The 15,704-nt window shown below is 46.2% G+C and overlaps 1 protein-coding gene across 4 annotated transcripts in view; it reads right to left on the reverse strand.

The window, feature by feature from the left end:
* Positions 1-1,090: 1,090 nt before the first annotated feature.
* Positions 1,091-15,704, reverse strand: part of SLC13A4 (solute carrier family 13 member 4) — a 40,946-nt gene continuing 26,332 nt past the window's right edge. For 3 of the 4 annotated variants that reach the window (XM_080666637.1, XM_080666640.1, XM_080666639.1), the window contains 8 exons: positions 14,041-14,160; positions 12,707-12,808; positions 10,869-10,970; positions 10,007-10,104; positions 9,668-9,792; positions 5,912-6,073; positions 4,615-4,752; positions 1,091-1,487 (listed from right to left, as the gene is read on the reverse strand). In XM_080666637.1, coding sequence (XP_080522763.1) covers positions 1,338-1,487; positions 4,615-4,752; positions 5,912-6,073; positions 9,668-9,792; positions 10,007-10,104; positions 10,869-10,970; positions 12,707-12,808; positions 14,041-14,160 — 997 coding nt within the window. In that variant the 3' untranslated portion in view covers positions 1,091-1,337. Of the gene's footprint in view, positions 2,234-4,614; positions 4,753-5,911; positions 6,074-9,667; positions 9,793-10,006; positions 10,105-10,868; positions 10,971-12,706; positions 12,809-14,040; positions 14,161-15,704 lie in introns of all 4 variants that reach the window. The other variant, XM_080666638.1, reaches the window with a different exon arrangement.

A 15,704-nucleotide genomic window follows, 5' to 3' on the forward strand; every position in this document is an offset into this window, starting at 1 on the left:
CATACTCAGTGCCTTTGTTTCTCGGTTTTGCCATGTGTCAAGCTGGTAGAAGATGATCATTTACAACTTTACATCAATATGTTGTTGTGATAGAAGATAATCAAATTAAATACATCTGCAAGAGACACAAGTCTAAGGAGATCTACTAGTTAATGTCCAATGTGGAGTGGTTTTAGATGACAAGGAATTGTTAGATTCAACATTTCCTGTCACTGTAATGAGCTGTCTTGTTTGGCCTGAACCTTTGGTTTGGGGAGAGAACAGTGCTGTTCCGGAGAATAGTCAGTAGACCACACTGAAATAAACGCTCTGTCTAAACTGGCTAGTTGAGTGCCTGAGCTCCTCGGAGCAATTGGCAGCAACTGCAGTGGGGAGTTTCACAGCTTTCCCTGTAGGAGTGAGTCAGGTTCTTGAATAGTTGAACAGTGGCCAGTAAATCTAAGTCAACTTTTCTTTCTCTTTGTAGTTATTTATACTCCCAGAGTCTTCTCGATTGTCTGCACTTTGTCTTACTCAGTTCTGTAATGGGTCAGCCATTTGATGGTACTCCTGACAGTAGGAGTAACACCGACTCTTCCGAACATTTGAAACAAAATAACTATAGAAATGCTGGCTCTATCCAACCAGCTGTAGTTCTCTTATACTGGTATTTTATTTGGGCTCATTAGGTCAGTCACTTTTTTAAGTAGCCAAATAATTTGGTGTAACCTCATTGACAGGGCAGAGCAGTAATATTCCTGGTAAACCTGGTCATCATATGCTGTGGTCAGAGTGTGACAGTGTTGAATGGCATGAAAGAAATTTGACAATTCACAGATACTTGATAAACCAAGGTAGTGCCTTCATTGATAAATTATTGTGGGAAAATGGCACATGCTGATAATAGGAACTTAAAGTCAGTTAAAACAGTATCTATGGGGGAGCCTTTCCCATAAGATGTATTTAGCAAGTAACTGGTGGTAGAAATTAGAAATACATAATGCCAGGAAACGGAGAGTTTGGGAGCTATATCCAATCAGATAGCAAGGACATCTGTCCTGGAGAAAATGGCTTGGTTTTCAGGAGGAAGAAGGAGGCTTTGACTTCAAAGTGATTTTTCTCAAGGGAAACATTTATTAAGCAGTGTCAGTTTACTAGGTAGTATAAGTAGCTGGGATTTTCAGAGACATATGACATCTCTCCCCTCGAAGGGCTCATCTACTTGTAGAAAGTGACTAATGGGTTTGGGCCTTTCTGGACCTGTCTTCTCAGGAATGAACTACTCATTACATCCATAAGAAAGCCAGTCAGATATCATTAATAGTGCTGTAGATGTAATTATAGTTTTGTAATTATACTTAATAAGATAGGTATGAGAATTTTCCTCCTTCCCAACACTTAACCAGCACAGTGGTACTGATGGCTCGTGATGAGTGAAGAGAGATGCTAATCGCAGTGTGTCTTCTTTCTCTGCTTCCTTTTCCGTTGACAGAGAGAACAGCACCAGCCTTTATGGAAAGGGGAACACTGTTACTTTATAGGAATTTGGTGCCAAAGTAAAGAGAAGCCGTTGAAGAGAGATGCTTAAAATGGAATCAGAGCAGTGATAAGAGTTCTGACTGCCACAAAGAGGGCTTACTAAGAATTGCCTTTTTGTGGAGAACTTAGGACAGAAACTCTTAAGAGAAAGAAGCTGATGTGAGGTCTCAAATTCTAGGTGAGATTTTCCTACGAAAGAGATGCCACTGGTTTTGCTGTGCATAGGCAGGAGATTTGGATTTCTCCTTCAACTCCTAAAAAGGGATTAAGAACAACATCAAACTTGTGAGGCTCGTCAGTGTGTGGGGCTTAGCCTCTGAGGGGCAGCTGGGGCAGGCTTTCGCCTCTTCCTGTCTTCCACAAAGATCGATTGCAGAGACTAGATACAAACAAATGAGAAAGTGGTAGGTTTTCTCGGGCTCTGGTTGTGCAAGGCGACCTGAACCGCACTTGAGATGGAAGATGGCAGACTCTTCTGGTGGGGGTGCTGTGCTCCTGGCATTTTGCTTGGCCTGTTTGTTGGTCAGATTCTGCTAAGTGCTGCAGCGCCTCTGGTTGGGCTGTGTGCCCACTTGTGTTAGGTCCGATCAGTGATGTTACTGGCCATAGCCCAGGCTGGAAAAGTGTCCAGGTCGAAGAGGCTAATTCCCCATGTGTTGATAGCCACTGTCACTATCACCAGGCCAATGACATTGACCCCCAGGCCAGCTTTCACCTGTAGGACACAAACCAGCACACCCTGATCACTCTGAGTAGGCAGTGGCACAGAACCCTGAGTGTTCCCCATCTGTGCCCCCGCCTAAGCCTTGCCCTGCCACGATCACAGCCCATTCGCTTGACCCTGCTTTGTTCCAGCACCGCCTGGGTGCTCTGGTGTTGCCTTATAAGTGCCTGTAGGTGGCACAGGACTGTAAAAGCACAGGAAAGCGGGGGTGGGGGGTGAGGGGTGGGGGAGAGGGGGATAAGAGTGGGGGGCCACTAGGAGAATCTGAGGCCTGTTAGAATCTGCTCCACTTGTAGCACTCTCACTGTCAAAGAGGAGGCCTGAAAGTGTGTACTCGGCACCAGAGATTTGAACATTAAGAGTTACAGTAAAAAGAGGTCCTGCCGCCACATGATAGGGAAATATGTTAAACAGAAGTACCCAGGTCTTTGCAAGGCAGGAACTTCTCAGAGCTTTTCAAGTGCCAACTGGTATGGGGGACTTCTAGGAGGGGCTGTGTTCCATGGAGCCTTTGCCACTGTTCCCCTTTTTTATTTTTCTCAAGGGACAGCTCATGGAAGTTGTATACCTTGGGTTTACCCTGGGGAACGGGTCAGCTGCCTCTGCTCAGTCCTTCCATGGGAAGGTGACACAGACGTGCTAGCTTTGCTTCTTTCTTCTGAGGGAATGTCACTCCAATGACTGACCCCTTCATTTCTGCCACGGCCTTGACACTCCCAGGTGAGGGGGATGTGAGGCATGATGGATGGCACAGCCAGGGCCAGATGGAAAAGTGTACAGTAAGGCTAGCTGGCACTCAACCAGGGTGTAACCAAGCACACAGGGTGTAGCCGCAACAAGCCCACTGAGTTGGGAAAGTTGCAAGGGAAAAATGAATGCTAGGAAAGTGTTCCAAGCAAATGAGTGGATGTGCCCCCTCTCTGCTTTCTGGGGCAAGCCCTGGATGAATTAGTCATTCTGGCCCCCTAGGCCTTTTGGGGTGGAGAACTACCCATGCTTCCTAGCAGGTGAGTGGGGGCATGTCCTAAAGGAGCTAAATTAAGATCCTTTAGAGCTGAAGGGGGCCACATAGAGCATCTAGTCCAGGGGTGGGCAAACTTTTTGACTCGAGGGCCACAATGGGTTCTTAAACTGGACCGGAGGGCCAGAACAAAAGCATGGATGGAGTGTTTGTATGAACTAATATAAATTCAAAGTAAAGGAGCGGAGGGGAGAGCAAGAGAACCCTCCGCTCTTTCGGCTCCGCGGGCCGTAGTTTGCCCACGGCTGATTCTAGTCTGAACCTCCTCACTTAGCAAGTAAGGAAATTGAAGTTTCAAATCAGTGCCCCAGCTGGGAATAGAACCCAAGACTGGCTCACTTCTTGTCTTCTGGTATTTTTGAAAAGTACTGTCTCTAATCATTTGATTCCAGGGTAGCAGGCTGTGGTGTACGGTGAGGGCACACAGCAGACGGTGCAGGGGTACAGAGTTGGGGCAGAGCTCAGGATGAGAGTGAGGGTTGTACAGTAAGATGCGGAGAGGGGTGGCCATGGCCTCCCTTGCCTGAAGTATCACAGATGACCCAGGTGAGCAGTTTGAACATATATCTGTCACCAGCTTGAAGCTCACTCTTTCCTCCATGTGATACTTATAGGCTGCTAGAATGAGTTTGGACTCTAATTTTTGAGACTCTCAACAAGGGTGACTGGACCCAATTTCAGACAGGCCCCAGTCATCTATATTAGTTTTTTTCATCCTGTCCCAGCCCCCATCAGCCCTGAATATTGAGCAGCACAGCAGTGAATCCAGATTGAGGAGTGGAAGGTGGATATGCCCAACACTAAAATCAGCAGCAGGATGTCCCCTCACAGCTGTCTTTTGTAAGCCCAGCTAAAAACTAAGAAATGAGCTGTGGATGCTTCATTTGGTGATGTTGCTTCAGAAGTTTCCTGCCTGGGGGAGTGTTCAACAAAAGGAACCTGTTCTCAAAATACCTTTTACCTTCAGTTCATACAGTTATCCAAACTTCACTCCTAGGAATAAACCAGCTGTTTGAATGACTATCGCACTGGTCCAATGAAGAAACTGAAGCCAAGACTGCAAGCTCACGCCTTCTAGAACTGGGACATGTCCTGTGTCTGTCCCAGTTCTCTCTGTCCACATCCCCACTTTCTCCCAGATAAGGGTTAGGGAGAGCACATTAGAGCTCTTCTTGGTGCTTATGGACCAACTCCAAACCTTTTTACCACTACCATTCTTTCTATCACACTAGATTAAGTGTTAACAGTTCAAGGACAACTGCTGCAAAATAATAAACTAGGAGAAGGCTGTGGAGCCAGTCATTCCCATCCTGGCAGCTGGGCCTGGCAGGAAGAGGCACCCGTGACTCACCATGTCTTTGATCTGGCAGTGCCCGTAGCTGAAGACAATGGCGTTGGGGGGATTGCCCACAGGCAGCATCACTGCGAAGGAGATGCACATGGTGACTGGGATCAGGGTGTAGAGTGGATTAATGTGCAGCGTTTCAGACTAGAGGAAGAGAGAATTCACAGAAGCGTTAGCAGTGTCATTTGACTTGCATTTCCTATGCTTTAAACGATGGCTTGGTGCTGGCCAAATTTGGCTGGACACCTTGTACTAGGGTTGGTTAAATCACTGCTCTCAATGGCATGCAGTGCTGACCAAGCCAAACGTGCTCATGCTACACACTCACCATGGAAACATGGGCTCTGAATTACTCCTAGGAGGGATGTTTTCTGTCTTGGTGCTGGCCCAAGAAAGTGGTTTTTAAATTTTATTCTTTAGCTGAGAAATTATTTCTTCAAGCACACATCTCATGAATAAGCTGCTTTGATTGAAGTAGAGATTCCTCACCCTTAGGGTACAGAACCAAGGGGCCTTTTCTCTAGTTAAGTTTGCTCGGTATGGATTTGAACCTGTCGGCTAGCCCTCAGTGTTGCCAAGTTTTAACTAAACATATGTCCATGCTCACACTCATGGGATGCTGGAAGACAGGGTTGGAGGGAGGCATCTGAACAATGAGCAGAGTTTGGCGTTAGGAAGAGCAGGAGGACTTTGTTTTCTTGGGGGCAGGGAGGAGCCTTCATTTCAGATTGTGTCTGCTGCATTACCTTTGGGGTTGCTTAGCCAGGCTAAGACCTGGCAGCTGCTCCCCTCCCTGTTCTATTAATAACGAAGTGTTCTGAGGTCGTGGAATGAGGCTGGCCTGGCTCCTGATTCTCAGAACCTTCCGGACACTAAAATTGGGTGGAGGTGATGGTAGAGCTGTGGTCTTAGTCCTTGCGACTGAGTGTACTTCTGGGAGCATTTTGTCTCCATTTTCTGTAGTTACTCCTCTGCACCTGCAGTTAGGTCTTCTCTCAGGAGAGAAAGGTTGATGATTGTGGGAAATTGGAATCCTAGGGTTGTAAGGTTCTTTTGTTCATTCTCATTTCCATTCAGGGCTGCCCCTAAACAAGTCCTAGTCTTTTGGGAAAGGGTTTCTAGAACCTCCGCTACAGCTTATTAATTTATCTATTAACAGTTGCTATTTGAAACAATTTTTCAAACCGTGGTTTGAACACCAGTGATGAAGGCTGTGAAAAGGCCCAGAGGCAAGAGGACAGCGTGGAAGCTGCTCCCTGGTCCAGGCCTACCACTTCAGACAGTGGGAGCCCTGCTCACTCACCAGGCTGCACAGGATGGGCAGGAAGATGGTGATGGTGGCTGGGTTGCTCACAAACTCTGTGACAATGGACACCAGGATGCAAGCCAGCAGGGTGACAGCCCACGGTGGGAGGCTGCTCAGGGACAACATCTGGTGCCCAATCCATGTGGAGAGGCCAGAGCTCTGCAGGCCAAGGGATGCAGTTAGAAGGAGGAAAAGCACATTCCCAGTGGAACTCTGCGACTCCAGAAGGTCAGGGATGGTGGGGGCTGGAGGAACCACAGGAGTCACCTAACTTCCTATTTTCAGGCAGACTGGATCTGGCGGCATTCCTACTTTTTACGATTAGAACATTTTTGTAGCTCAGAAAATCTTTTTTTTTTATTTTTTATGATTGTACAACATTTAGTCTTAGGGTTTCCTGGTAGTTGCTGTCACAGGAATGGAGAGCCACCCACCCTAATTGCCATAATCCTTAGGACTTTGCCAGATGGCTTGGCAGGGGTTGAAGATCTTTGGGGCAATCAGCTCCTCAACTTCAAGCTCATTACTCTCTCACGCCTCTGACACTCTCACTCAAGTGTAATCCTTCTACTTTTGAAAGATTTTTCTTATCACCTGAGGAAGGGAAAAAACTAGGCATATCTTTAGATAGTAACCTTCCCTGTATTTTGAGGGGGAGTGAGTGGGCAGAGCTGAGCATTAGATGTTTTACATGAGTAATGAAGGAGAGGAGATTACAAGTCGCTCCATTTAGAGGGGAAGGCACCTCCTCACTGGCCTGAAAGCATAGGCATTCAGCACAACCTGTAGTGGGTTCAAATCCCATCAAGGCTGACATCGGGATCTACGATCTGCCAGTGCTTTTTGATGACACAGACATGAAAGCATATTGCCACTCCTGAACCTTTTCCACTAGCAACATTTATACATATCCACTCCAGGAAATGCATTTTCCCATTTGGAATAATTCTTTGGGATGGAAGCTGTTCGTTTGGCAATGGTGAGGCCTCTCCCCCTTCTCTCCCAAAATGAAGAGCACTGTCTAGTTTTTGTACTAAGAACCACAGGTTGCCATGTGCAATCTCCCACCCTCCCTCCCTCTTCTCCCTTCTGTGGTTGCTATGCTCTGATTTTTCCTATTTACCCTGGAGACTGCAAATGCAATAAAGGAGTAGGGCAGAAAGCAAGGTGAGACATTCTATGATTCCCCAAGCTGTGAGTCCTATTCACATTTTACAGTTAAAGACAGCCTCACTATATTGTCAGCAGGCAACTTTTCCTCCTCTTCTCCAAGTTCAACGAAAGCTCATTTGATCTCCACAGCACCCTGGCCACCTCATGGCAAGCTCATAGACACCTGATGACTAGAGCCTTCAGAATTCTCTCTGTTGTAGCCTTTTTTTTTTTTTTTTTACCTTGGAGCACTTTCCTTTATTTTTCCCCTCAACCAACTGAGTATTGCAAATCCAACATGTGGGGACTAATCATTTCATGTTGGTACAGAGCCTTGAGGCCCACAGGAGCTTTGTAATTGTTATCTCTTATAACACATTAAGCCCTGATTGCTGGGCAAAGATAGGAGGGAGAGCAGTTAGTTGAGTGGAAATCGTACATTTTTATAAAGAAATAGTTTTACTTTTCACGTTATCCAAATAGCACTTGTAAGTAAAGGGAAATAATTTAATGGCAGTTATTTTTCCCCAGAACTTTACACTATAATTTGAGATAAACACAATTCAGACTGCAAAGTTAGAAAAACACACAACAAAGGAAGTCTTGTTTAAATTCTTGGTATGAAAATATTTTATACTGTATTTTCCTCACTAATGTCAAGACTGAAATTATTTCATACTCAGTAGGAATCACATATATTGTGCCTGAATGATATTATTAAACTAGTAGAGTCAGGGTTTTACAGAAATATCTACTATCTGTCATACACACATAGTTTTGGTTAAAAAGAAAAAGATTTTGCCAGGCTAGGCTCAGCGGCCAAAACTAAAAACTGAAATTCTGTGAAGATAAGTATGACATCTGAACTTGGAATTAGAAATATCAACAGCATATATACAGTGTTGATTGGAGGACTTAAGGCTTAATAAGAGCTAATAATTAAAAGAATGAAGAGTTTTAGTTTACTGCAATCCCATCTAATAAAAGGGTAGTATGCAAATTAACTGTCACTCAGTCACAAAGATGGCGGAGCCCATAGCCACAAGATGGCGGCACCCAGTCCTCCCAGCCCGCTGGAGTCCCCCAGTCCTGGGTGGGGGTGGGGGGGCGGCTGCTGAGAGCAGGCAGTGTGAACGGCCTAGCGGAATGCTTGCTTCATCACCGTGGCAACGAGGCAAGTGTTCCACCCCGGCCATGGAGCCTCAGGGCAGCCGGGGCGGGGGGTGGGGGGAGGGAGGGCTTAGTCGTCACCCCAGCAACAAGGCAAGCATTCCATGCCCAGCCGCGGATGGGCCTCTGGGATGCAGAGAGCCTCTGGGCAGCGGGTGCGGAGCGGCCAGGCCCCGCAGAGAGCTACTGGCGCACGGATTCATGCACAGAACTACTAGTTCCAATATAAATGTTGACATGAGAACCAATGAAGCCTTGTAAAAGCTTCCATACAAATACAGGATAGTGCTTGGATCAGATGTGAGAGATAGGGCTTGGGTAATATAACTGAGTTATTCTCACCACCTCTGGAACATGTTTGAATAAGGCCAAGTGCAAACTAATGAGTCCCAAAAAGAGAACCAGCATGGTAAGGGGTCAGTACTTCTGTGGAAATAGTTAAAGGGACTAAGGAGTTTTAGTTGGAAAAAAAACGATCTAGGGGGATTAGCAGATAATATTAATTTAATAATTATTACCTAGGGAAGGTTTCAAGAGAGCAGAGGCAGAACCATCAGCAGAAGACATACAGAAAACCTGAGCTGAAAGTAGAGAATAACTCTTTGTTCCCTGCTCAAGGACTTGCCCTGTCACCAGAGGTGTTCAAGCCAGGGGTGTCATGGAAGGAAACCTCACATTGGGTGGGAGATGGGGCTCAGTGTCCTCCAAGGTTCCTTCTGTTTGTAGGACTGTGACATATTGACGATGCAATGCAGAAAGCAGTGGCCCACAGTGAATGGGCTGTCATAAATGAGCCAAGTTTAGGATGGGTTAACGTGTACAGAGAGGCTGGAAGGAGAAAAGATGTGACCCTTAGCCTGATTCATTCTTAGGGTTGTTTTCTATTTTAGGAAGGGCCAACACTTCAGGGAATTCATTTCTTTCTCACCAGCCCCCTTTAAAAGATCTCATCCCAAGTCCTCTTGATCAGGAAGTTGGGGTATTTACATCAGCTTTAGCATCAATTCTCCAAAGGGGCTCAGTATATGCATATGGACAGACTGAGGGACAATCTGAGGGGTGTCACTGGGGGCATCTCTGGGCCCTTACAGACATCTATCATCCCTGTCAAATCCGCAGAAGGTGATGGCTATAGAATCCAGTACACCTTTTGCTTGTGACAGCACGGGCCTATCAATGAGGTGTGAATGCCACGTGCCATGACTCCATGGCCCAGTTGATCCGTAACACTGGTTCCAGGAGCGCTAGCTTAGAAGCTCAGCGAGGACAGGATATTAGTTCCTGGCTATACTGCGTCCCTTCCCAGTGACTTGGGTGAACATTCACCTCTCCCTCAGCTCCTTAGAATCTTCCCACCCAGAACCATATTGATTCAGCTGGTAAAGTAGCTGGAAAAATACCAGCCCAAGAAGAACAGAATTGAAGAGCTACCTTGCTGCCAGAAGCCAGAGCATATCCTCCTCCCACCAGGATGACAATCTCCCAGGGCATGGTCTTCTGGAAGTCCTTCCATGTGATGATGGGCTCCATCCTCAGCGAGGGCTCCCGGTCCTCCCCTGGATCACAGGTAGACAGGGAGGTAGAGCCTGATGAACCGTGATGGGTGTGATTTGTGGAGAAAGGGGCTGAACTGAGGAATCGGATGGTTTGGGAGGCTGCTCTGCTATATTTGGGCAGAATCAGAGGGCTTGGGTCAGGCTCCTTCTGAAAATTCTGACTTGGATATTATTTGATTAGAGCCAGCCCCAATGTCTCCCCTGGAACTCTCACCATCCTTCTTTTTCCCAAAGCAAGGCTTCTTCGCTGGAATCAGAAAGAGCAGGAAGCCGAGGAAGATGGAGACCGTGGCATCAGTGCGGTAGCCTTTCCTGGCAAAGAGACAGACAAGCTGGAGGGGAAGGTCAGGAGCCCCCCGGGCAGCACCAAGTCTCAGGACAGCCTCTCTGAATCCAAAGCCTCTTTGTAGGACAGTCCTAGGGACAGTACCCTTCTTGCCAGTGTGCTGGCTATGCGGCAGTGGATTTAATGGCAATGGTTAGTGTCTGGAGGCTCAGGGCCTGGCGAGGGTAGATGACTTAGTGAGAATTTATGCGCCCACTGTTGAGGCGAGTCCCAAGAGAGATAAGCAGTTGCTTGGATAAAGGAGACTAGATGAGGATGGGTCCTCTTTCCTGCAAGGGTCACCTTTCCACGTGTGTCTTTTTATCAAGTAAGATCCTGTGTTGGGGGAGTTTGAGGCCTGTGGCCCTGGCCCTCAGGGCTGGGACAGGAGCCTATGTTTGCCTTTCCCTCCACAGGCCTCAGCCACTCCCTGGCCATTGTCTCTAAAATATTTTACTGTATGGACATTTTCCCTTTAACTCTCATAAAAACCTATGAGACAGCTGAGGTTCTAAGAGCTTGTGTAACAAGGCCAAGTTCACACAGCTGGATAAGTGACTCAGATCATATCCCTTCTTCCTTCTCACTGCTCACTGCAGCTGCCCTGAAAGGGACTTTCAATGGGACAAAGCACCTTCCTGGCTTCACGTCTGCTTCTGTCCCTGAGAGTTGGGGGAGGGGGCAGTGGAAACTGCCTGAAGAGCTTACGTGAGGGGTCATTCATTCTTAAGGAGGGGACCGTATCACGTACTTTTCAAAGAAAGAATCCCAGCCAGGAACAAAGCCAGGCTCCCGGGTGAACCACAGCACGGTCATCAGGATGAAGAAAAATCCAGTTACCATTTCAGGGTAGCTGTGAAATGAAACAGTGACTTGAGTGACGTTCCTGCAAACCCTGCCCCTTGCTTTGCGATGCTCCCGTGTTCAGAGCTCCACACAGGAAGCACGAAGCACAGTTACTGCTCAACCACTCTGCACGCTGGGGCGGAGCGGGAAGGGGTCTGAGATGAGCCCAGGAAATGTTAATGGTGTTTACCAGTGATATTTAGGTGGGGAAGCAAAGATAACACATCACACATTGCTAAGGTAACTAAGCCTGCAGACTCTGTTGGTCAGAGCAGGAATTGCCACAACTTTTTTGAGCCAAAATGACCGTATATCTCAAGAGCTTTAAATTCGGTCATTCCTTTTAGCTAAGAAAATAACCAGAAATGCACATTGAAGGATTACCTATTTGAAAACATTAAAAAAAGGAAACAACCAGTGATATTCCACGACCTTGAATACATTTAAACATAACTGTTAAAATGAGGTGCATATAATAAAGAAGTTTCCACAGCAGAATGAGTGACCGGGCGACATAATGACCATCTAATGCTAAATATAAAACTTCAGTACTGAATTTTACCAAAAACACATAGAATTTTGCACAAAGAAAGCAAGGAAGTAACAGTCTATCATGTTAACAGTTGTTAACAGTTAACATTGGGATGCTGGAAATACAAGTCTGTTAACTTTCTCTTTATATTTCCCTGTATTTTCTAAGTGTTCTACAATGAAACATGTATTCCTTTATTATTATTTTATTTTTTTAATGGAATATTTTTTAAAAAAATTTTTTTATCATTGATTTTTTAGAGAGAGGAAAGGAGAGGGAAAGAAGATAGAAACATCGAGGATAGAGAAACATGGATCAGCTGCCTCCTATACGCCCCCTACTGGGGATTGAGTCCGCAACTCAGGCATATGCCCTAACCAGGAATCAAACCAACAATTCTTGGTGCACGTGATGATGCTCAATCCATTGAGCCACACTGGCCAGGGGACATGTATTCCTTTTAGAAATAAAGTTTTTAAAAATACATCTTTGCCCTGGCTGGTGGCTCAGTGGTTAGAGTGTTGGCCCACAGACCAAAGGGTCACGGGTTCGATTTCCAGTCAGGGGCACATACTTGGGTTGCAGGTTTGATCCCAAGCCCCGGGGTGAGGATTAACAACAACAACAAAAATATAGCTTAAACCTGAATCCTTTTACCCAAAGTTGTAAATGCCAATTGCCATAAAAAGTCACTATAGGAAAGGTGACAGAAATGGCTCTAAAACAGCTAAAACGTAAAATAAAGGAAAGAAATGGCTGAGGGTTGGTGAGTGAATTCTCGGACTCTGTCTTAGAGTCTGTATTCGATGCTGCCCAATGCTCTGTAAGTATAGGACAAAGTCCCAGCTCCCCAGGAGTCCCACTGAATCTGTGGTCTGGGCAATGCAGGGAGTCCTGACTTTAGAGAATTCAAGAGGGTGGCTGTGCTCTCTTGCCTTGTTCTTTATCCTCCGGGTGCCCCACCTATGACACTCCACCCCCTCACCATGGCTATACATCAGACTCAGGGATATAGTGAAGGGGAAGGGCGGCCACCTGGAATCTGAGCCAGCTAGACTCTGGCAGTAAGTAGCATCTCTAAATGCCTGGTTTTATGGTTGAGGGAACCTCCCTCACTTCAAAGGAATGTAGGAAGCAAGGCTGCTTCTGTGCTGGCCTCCCCAGCCATGCTTTCTCTCCCGGAGGAGAGAAGGTGAATGGCTGATTCTTACCTAATGGCTCCCAGCTTTTCATATTCCTCTCGGATCCTCTTCTCTGACAGCTCTTCCCTTTTGGTCTTACTCTTCTTGCTCAGAGAGCAGGTCTCTTTAAAACTGAGAAGGGAGAATGAGCAAAAGAATAAAGGAAACACACTTCTGCCCACAGGAGATCAAGTATTCAGCAAATACTAAACGACTGGCTTGCTCTGCTCACTCTTCTCTCCACTCACACACTGTGCCCCTCCCTAGCCTTCTTCCCTAGCCTTTTGGTCACGCATCTAGTATTTAATCAACTTGAAGTTACGTCTTACAGACTTACGCAGTTGCTTCTACATACTTGTCTTTTGCATAATTAAGAATGTGATGGGGCATTTGTGTGTAGATGTTTATATACTTGTGTTACACACAGATATGTGTGTGTGTTTATCTGTCTAGGCAGGGGTGGGCAAACTTTTTGACTCGAGGGCCACAATGGGTTCTTAAACTGGACCGGAGGGCCGGAACAAAAGCATGGATGGAGTGTTTGTGTGAACTAATGGAGTGGAGGGGAGAGCAAGAGAACCAGATAGAACAGCCGGATCCGGCCCGCGGGCCGTAGTTTGCCCACGGCTGGTCTAGAGACAAGACTTGTCTGGGGTGAAAGTGAGTGTTGGTTTTTTATTTGCAATGTTGGAGGTATAGAAGTATACAGTCATCATTGGTTTGACAGCAGTCTCTGAGTTATAAGTAAGTCAGCTTAGAGAACATTCCCTGACCAATGGGAGCATTGGATTCTATGGGCTAATAGCAAAACTCCATATATCTTCCCTTTATGTGCGTGAAGCAGGTCACATTTGGAGTAGACTACTGGTTGTGAAGAAAAGGCTTGCTGAGCAGATTAATGTTAGCAATAACATTGCAAGCAGAATGCCCAACTTGATATTTTGAGGGAAACGAGCATATTCCACACAACTACTAAATATTTGTGTCTACAAAATTAAGCCTAAGGCAACTTCTACTTGTTATCCTGTTTCTTTAGAAGTTAGTTGAAATTACTCTATATGCTTTGAGAGCGAAGAAATGACATGAAACACTCTTCAATTCAGACCTTCTTTAAATGACAGTTCCCCATAACCAGTTAGTCATAATTAAGAGCATTTTGTTGTAGAACTCATAGTGAAGTGCAGGGCTCATGTATGTTGGAGCATCTAGGACAGATAGATGCTCCACACAGGAAGCACGTGTTCTCCTAGGGCGTTCTCTGTGGTTCCTCAGCAGCTCCCTCTTGATCGTGCCCTCCAGGGCTATGCTGTGACCTTGGGTGAACAGGAGGGCCTCTGCCTCACTGGTGGGGCCCTGGGACTCACTTGCAGCCCAGGAAGAGCCAGTGCATCCAGAACCAGCTGACGACCAGCATGATGAGGGAGATGGGGAAGCTGAAGAGGAACCAGGTGCCAAAGTTGACCACCTCTGCGGCTGGATACTGGCTGGAGGGGAAAGAACCAGGTCAGCGATTAGAAACCGTGGATTTCCTTGTGGCATTTTGGGGGGTAATGAGCTAAGTGCTCCTTAAGAAGAGAGACAGCAGAACTACTGTAGAGATGATGATAACAATATGGTAAAACATGACCTCACTTATTGGGCACTTGCAGATGTTTAGAGCCCAGCCAGGAATTATGAAGTAAGCTGAAATTATGAAGTAAGCAGCTAAAATGATATCACTGAAGTGTATATACTTTGCACTCAGGAGAATCACTCAGGAGTTGTTTGCTCTTAGTTTACATAAAGATTCTGATAAATTTCCTCATCTGGTTTTCAAGATAGCAGAGAATGGAGAGGGCAGTCTGGTATGCTTTTGGAGTTTTGATTGGGGGATACAGAGCATCAGTTCTGGAGAACTTTGGACTCCCGAGCCTCATGGAGGTTCCAGGTGTTAACTGTGCCCAATGGAGAACCAAGACTTGGACTCTCCAAATCCTTCATCAGTCCTTTATCTGCTTCTGTGTTAGGATGCTAGGGAGGTGGCTTAGGACTCCTCATTCATCATGTGGCAGAGCTGTGGCCCCCAGCCCAGATGGTGTTTCCTGGGAAGCCAGATGGACCACGTGTGAGCCATGACTTTAGCCTAGCAATGCCTGTGTTTCTTTACCCTTGGGCCTTCTTGCTAGGGCTGGCATAGAGCTCCTCTAAGAAGGGGGCAGACTGTGCCCCTGTTTTCATGCTGGGCACTGCATGGAAAAAGAGAAGGTCCAAGAGCAGGCTTCCCACAGAGAATGCAATAGAAGCACAGGATGTAAGCATGTTTAATCTCTTCTGTCATCACAGGGACATCTACTCTTTTGCACTGTGGCTTGGTCCTACCTTTACTAATATCTGTGTGCCTCTCGATGAAGTTATGACAGCTTGTGCCCTCCCTAAAGGCCAGAGTGGGTCACTGATAGTGGGCATTGGGAAGAGGGCATTTAAATCTAGAAGGATACCTAAGGACATAAATCATTCAGTGACTCACTGCCCTGGGCTAATGGCACAAGTCTGTTGCATCATCTCTGCTCTCTATACAGAAGCTGAGGCTCTGCCCCTGGGCCCAGAAAAAGGAATGGGCTTTTTTTTTTTTTTTTTTTTTTTTTCCTCACCAAGGATATGTTTGATTTTAGAGAGAGAGGAAGGGAGAGAGAGAGAAAAACATAGATTGGTTGCCTCCCATATACACCCTGACTGGGGATTGAACCTGAATCCTAGGTATGTTCCCTGACAAGGAATCGAACCCGCAATCTTTTTGGTCTACAGGACGACACTCCAACCAACAGAACTACCCGGCTAGGGCAGGAAAGGACTTTTACAGCAGATTAAATAGACTTCTGTGGATAAATAAAAGAGCCTATACTATTTATAGCATTTTAAAAGTGAGAATACATATACTGAGTGTAACAACTAATTTGTAGGTTTTTGAAACAGCCAAAATGAACTCTAGTGGTGGTCTGTTCACCAATGCAAAGAGAACGCAGTGGCACTTTCAGACCAGTGGGACCCA

This window comes from Plecotus auritus (assembly GCF_963455305.1).
Source record: "Plecotus auritus genome assembly, chromosome: 4".
NCBI lineage: Eukaryota > Metazoa > Chordata > Mammalia > Chiroptera > Vespertilionidae > Plecotus > Plecotus auritus.